The 6,000-nt window shown below is 51.2% G+C and overlaps 1 protein-coding gene across 1 annotated transcript in view; it reads left to right on the plus strand.

The window, feature by feature from the left end:
- The window catches only part of map3k21 (mitogen-activated protein kinase kinase kinase 21), a gene marked incomplete at its 3' end in the record, with an annotated part of 30,132 nt that overhangs the window by 12,382 nt on the left and 11,750 nt on the right, over window positions 1-6,000 (plus strand). Inside the window, exons 2-4 of the mRNA XM_084470131.1 lie at window positions 82-262; window positions 1,287-1,435; window positions 3,253-3,428. Coding sequence (XP_084326257.1) covers window positions 82-262; window positions 1,287-1,435; window positions 3,253-3,428 — 506 coding nt within the window. The remainder of the gene's footprint in view (window positions 1-81; window positions 263-1,286; window positions 1,436-3,252; window positions 3,429-6,000) is intronic.

The following is a 6,000-nucleotide window of genomic DNA, read 5'->3' on the forward strand; positions in this document are numbered from 1 at the left end:
TTGTCCCCTCCCGTCCCCGTCACTGTGGCCCCGTGGCCCCGTGGTTCTCACGCTCCTCTCGCGCTCTGCTCCGTCTCACAGTGCTGCTCCTGGAGACCATCGAGAACGACGACATCGGCAGGAAGACGCTGAAGATCACGGACTTCGGTCTGGCGCGCGAGTGGCACAACACCACCAAGATGTCCGCCGCCGGGACCTACTCCTGGATGGCGCCCGAAGTCATCAAGTCCTCGCTCTTCTCTAAAGGCAGCGACGTGTGGAGGTACAGCAAGGCCGTCTGTCTGTCTGCCTCTCCCTGTGTCTGTCTCTCTACCCGTCTCTCCCTGTGTCTGTCTCTCTACCCGTCTCTCTCTGTCGCTGTCTCTCTACCCGTCTCTCCCTGTGTCTGTCTCTCTACCCGTCTCTCCCTGTGTCTGTCTCTCTACCCGTCTCTCCCTGTGTCTGTCTCTCTACCCGTCTCTCCCTGTGTCTGTCTCTCTACCCGTCTCTCCCTGTGTCTGTCTCTCTACCCGTCTCTCCCTGTGTCTGTCTCTCTACCCGTCTCTCTCTGTCGCTGTCTCTCTATCGCTGTCTCTCTCTCGCTCTCTCTCTCTGTCGCTGTCTCTCTATCGCTGTCTCTCTCTCGCTCTCTCTCTCTGTCGCTGTCTCTCTGTCTCTTTCTCTATCTGTCTCTCTCTCTCTGTCTCTCTCTCTCTCTGTCTCTCTCTCTGTCGCTGTCTCTCTCTCTCTCTCTCTGTCGCTGTCTCTCTGTCTCTCTCTCTATCTTTCTGTCTCTCTATCCATCTGTCTCTCTCTCTCTCTCTTTCTCTCTCTGTCTCTCTCTCTATCTGTCTCTCTCTCTGTCTCTCTCTCTGTCGCTGTCTCTCTCTCTCTCTCTCTGTCGCTGTCTCTCTGTCTCTCTATCCATCTGTCTCTCTCTCTCTCTCTTTCTCTCTCTGTCTCTCTCTCAATCTGTCTCTCTCTCTCTCTCTCTCTCTCTCTCTCTCTCTCTCTCTCTCTCTCTCTGGTTTCTAAAGCAAAGCAATAAATGAATCAATCAATAATAATAATAATAAGGCTGATACTAACAGCTAATGAAACACAAGAAACACTCTTTCTCTCTGCTTCTTTCACTTGGCCTCCTTCTCCTCCACCCTTTCATGTGTCATTGAGGTGACGTTCTCTCCCCGCCCGCGTAGCGTTCACGTACCGACCGCACGACTCCAGGTGCACTCACAGCTCTGTGTTTGTCTGTGTGTGTGTGTACGTGTGTGTGTCTGTGTGTGTCTGTGTGTGTGTGCGTCCAGCTACGGCGTGCTGTTGTGGGAGCTGCTGACGGGCGAGGTGCCGTACCGCGGCATCGACGGGCTGGCGGTGGCGTACGGTGTGGCCGTCAACAAGCTGACCCTGCCCATCCCCTCCACCTGCCCCGAGCCCTTCGCCCGGCTCATGGAAGGTAGGGCTGACCGCGCTGTGTGTGTGTGTGTGTGTGTGTGTGTGTGCGTGCGTGTGTGTGTGCGTGGGCGTGTGCGTGTGTGTGTGTGTGTGCACGTGCGGAAGGCCAAATGGTTCAAAACTAGGCCTCATTTGAGACGTGCGTTGATGTAAATCAACGTAAAATACGCCTTCTTTTATTTATTAAGGTTCAGTGGTTCAACGCGCTGCTTATTACACAACGCTTCTCCTCGGCGCCACCACGTCCTCACGGCCAGCGGGCGTGACTCAGACCACGCCAGGCCGTTGAGGATCTGTCTCTCGCTCTCTCTCGTCCTTTCACTTCACTCCACGACGCGGCCCTAGGCTGTACGGCGCGTGTGGTCCATGTTCGTTTCAGTGAAACACTGCAGACTAACTATGATTTACAGGCCACCTGTTCCTCTTAATGTTCAGTGTGGCTGTTTCACCAGTAGGCAGTATACACTCACCTCATGTAGTCAGCAGTGAAGAGAGTTAAAGGGTGTTTTGTTCACGTCAGTGCGGTCTCTTTCCACGAGGCTACGACTGCCTTTACATTCAGGTGTTTGTCCACTAGGGGGGTTCGTCCAGACACCTTTCAGCTCCGCGTCCCCTCCGGTCTGATACAACTGAAACGCAGGTTAAGCCCACATTGTGACGGGTGGACGGCGCTCCTGCACACTGAAGACTTGTCCGTCGGTGGTTGCTCACTCGTCTCTAATGAAGACTTGATCGCGGAGGAACGCTCGCCCGAGATCGGGTTTTTAGAAAGCAGTCCAAAGCGCCATTTTCTGCCGCTAAGGGAAAGCGTTGTAAATAGCATCATTAAAAAACGTGTTTTGAACCACTAAATCTGCAAATTAAATAAAAATAAAACAATGTAAAAAAACGCTGTAATTCACCTCTATGATCTATTAATCCTTTAAAACACACCACCTACAATGAGCTCTCTCTCTCTCTCTCTCTTTATATATATATATATATATATATATAAAATACACAAAGTGCCATCAGTCCAAATCAACCCTTCATATATACAGTATATATAAATTGAGTATACGCTACACGTGAACCTCCTAAGATGGCGCAATTTGATTGGTTCGCTATCTCAGATATTGGGCAATATCCCGTGATTGAGATCTCAAACTCTGGACATTGCGTGACGGTCGTCTCGTCACGCTAATAAAAACAAATAAACCGCTAATAAAAACAAATAAACCTCTGATAAAAACAAATAAATCCCGGCAAAACGCGTCATCTTGTTTATTTTTTGAGCGTTCAGGTGTAGCGCATACTACAGCAGTTCTTCACCTACGGCCCAGTGACTAGTGGGGAGCAGGTGAGGGTCTGATCCACGTCCACTAGGGGTGTAACCATACACTAAAGTCACGCTTCGGTTCGTACCTCGCTTTTTAAGTCACGCTTCGGTATGTTTTTTTCGGTACAGCAGTTTTTATTATTTTATTTTTATTAAACAATTTGATTTTGATTTGATTTATTAAATTGTATCAAACAAATGCCTTACACAGAAATGAAAAGACATCAAATACAATTGAGGATGAAAACGCAATCAAGTCCAGGACTTATTTCCACTGTGGTCCTCAACACAAAACAAGAGTGTCACAGAGTGTGTGATCATCAATACAAACTAGAGTCAAAATTATATATATATATATATATATATATTTTTTTTTAATGAAACGCTCATCGAACCGTTCCGACCCGTACCGAAAAATGTCAGTACGAATGAGTGGATGGTTCCACCCCTAACGTCAGCCCACGTCACCTCTAAGTGGGTCCTGTGTGTGTGTGGTGCAGAGTGCTGGGACCAGGACCCCCACGTCCGGCCCTCCTTCTCCTGCATCCTGGAGCAGCTGTCGGCCATCGAGGAGGCGGTGATGGCCACCATGCCCCAGGACTCCTTCCACAGCATGCAGGACGACTGGCGCGTGGAAATCCAGGAGATGTTTGACGAGCTTAGGACCAAAGAGAAGGTGGGTGGTGTGTGTGTGAGTGTGAGTGTGAGTGTGTGTGTGAGTGTGAGTGTGTGAGTGTGAGTGAGCCTGTGTCTGTGTCTGTGTCTGTGCGTGCGTGCGTGCATGTGCGCGCATGCGTGCGTGCGTGCGTGCGTGTGTGAGTGATTGAGTGAGTGTACGTGCTGTGGAGTGATGCACATGCACGCTCACACGCATACACACGCACACACACTCAAACACACACACACGCATTATGTCTTTGTGTGTGAGGTCACAATCATAACAGGGCCTTTTATCAATCTGATGCTGACACAGACATGGTGACGTAGAGACACTCTACACTCTGACTGTAGGTGTGTGTGGTTGTGAACGCCCACCGGTAGAGCCGGGGGCCTAACGGCTCCTATGTAGCGGTGCCCGGGACGGCCCCGGGGGGGGGGGGGGGGGGGGGGGGGGGGGCCCTTCACACGTGTCCCCGCCTGCTCTCCGACAGACGGGCTAATCACACGTTCAACAAAAAACAAGCGTTTAGCGTGGAGGTGGCGCCGTAGCGGACTTCCCCTTGTTAAGACTTTAATCTGCTTCCTGTTTGAGTCTCCCAGCGCTGGCTTAAACGAGGGGGGGCGCTAATTGGATGGAAGTGGGGGGTGGGGGGGGGGCGGGTGAGGGGGGGGGGGGTTCAGCACGTTGAGTCAGATGACTCGGTTGGGGTCGAGCTACGTAAGTGAGGAGGTCTCAGCCTGCATGCTGCTGGGCTGAGGTGACTCTAGTCCCGCTGGCCACGCTCTCATATCATGTCGGGGTGGAGAAAGAATAAAATAATGTTCAGCTTCACGTTGGCTTCATGGCTAATTGTGTTTTAACAAATCCTTTATCCTCTCCTGGCACATACTTGAGGCGCTTAACTTTTAAGCCGCGCCGGCAGTTAATAAGTTATTACATATCGTGGGCACACTGAGATAATAAGCATTGCATAACCAGCGGTGCAAACGGTTGGCGCATGAAAAACGGCCACAGGGCCTCGTCCACGATGACATTCACCGACTCTCAGCGCCCGCGGTCGGGCAGCGCTACAAGGTGGACCTCCTGAGGCGCGCTGACGCTGTTTTATCTCTGCAGTCGGCGCCGTTCCCACAGTGATTCCATGAGAAGGTTTTCCAAATTAAGCCACTCACATAAGAAACTGCAACCGCCGATTTCCTGTCCAGATCTGCCAGTAATCTGCGTCTCTGTGGGTGGCTTGTTGGGGTGGGGGGGTGGTGGGGGGGGGGGGACCACTTTAAAGCCGCTTTATGGAAGTCATCCAGTCAGGATTATACACGCTAAGCTAAGAGCAATTAAAATAAGAATAGGGAGGGGACGGCGCGCCGAGCCGGCCATGAGAAAAACAGAAAAGCCGTTTTGTTCTTCTGATGTTCGCGTGTTTTCCAAAATCCCACTGGAGAAGGCGGTCTTACTCAGTCTTTCTGTCTGTGCGTGTGTCTGTCTATACCTGGGTCATTTCTCTAAACCCTGGTGTGTTGTTTATTTCGACACATCCACATGTCGGCCTTTGCGTCATCCCACATAATGGGCAAGTTGGTCGATGCTGGACCTTTGTCTTTATGGTCCTTTCAGTTATTAATGTAGCTTTGGATTTTCTCTTGGATTTGTCTCTCCTTCTCTCTATCTCCTCCCCTCCCTCCCTCCCTCTCTCCCTCGCTCTCGGCCTCACCGTCTCTCTCCGTCATGTTCAATGAAAATGGATAACACCGCAGTCCTCTTTCATGCCCCATTGAAGGCACCACACAGTCTGCAGTCATGTATTTCCTCAAACTGATCCCCTGCAGAACTCAGATCAAGGCGTCGATCGATTGATCGACCAAACCCTTCATGTACCGTCAAATCTTAACGGAGGCTCTGGTCCTCCTGGCTCTCCCTGACGACGCCCATAACCAGGGCCACTCTCCCTCCCCCCCCCCCCGCCAGGCAGCAACCCCTGTCAGTCAGGGCCCGGTTCCCCCCCCTGGGTCCTCACTGTCTCTTCAGTTCATTCGCCCGGACGTCTCCGTGCCGTTCCACCCTGACCATCTCGTACACGGAGCGAGTGCAGCCGTGCAGCGCATGGGAGAATCTCAAGACACGTTTACGTGCGGGTCACGCTCGTAAGCGTGTCAATCAAAGTCCTCCTCCTGACGACGCGTGGGGGCGTTCTGGGAGTCACCGCGGCGTTGACGGACTGCCCGACTTCACTAGACTAGATAGATACCTTAAAAAGATACTTTTTAAGGTCCCAGTAGCTTTAAAGACATCACACACAGCGTACACGTACAGCACGAACAGGGTTGTAAAAAAAGAGATCTACGTGAATACTGTGGACAATAAGAGCTACTGAATAAACAAACTAAAATAAAATGTCCACATGAAGGAATGTGCTAATACAGGCTCGCAGTAGACAGGACAGGGCCTGACCCTGTGGTACAGTGATACAGTACGTATGGTAAGGTGCTCCATGGTAGTGTGTGTGTGTGTGTCATGATGGTAGTGCAAATAGGAAAGGCAGTGAAGGATCAAATCCAGAGACCAGCATTAAATTAAATGTGGACAATAT

Source organism: Micromesistius poutassou (assembly GCF_964030765.1).
Source record: "Micromesistius poutassou genome assembly, chromosome: 7".
In the NCBI taxonomy this organism is placed as follows: domain Eukaryota; kingdom Metazoa; phylum Chordata; class Actinopteri; order Gadiformes; family Gadidae; genus Micromesistius; species Micromesistius poutassou.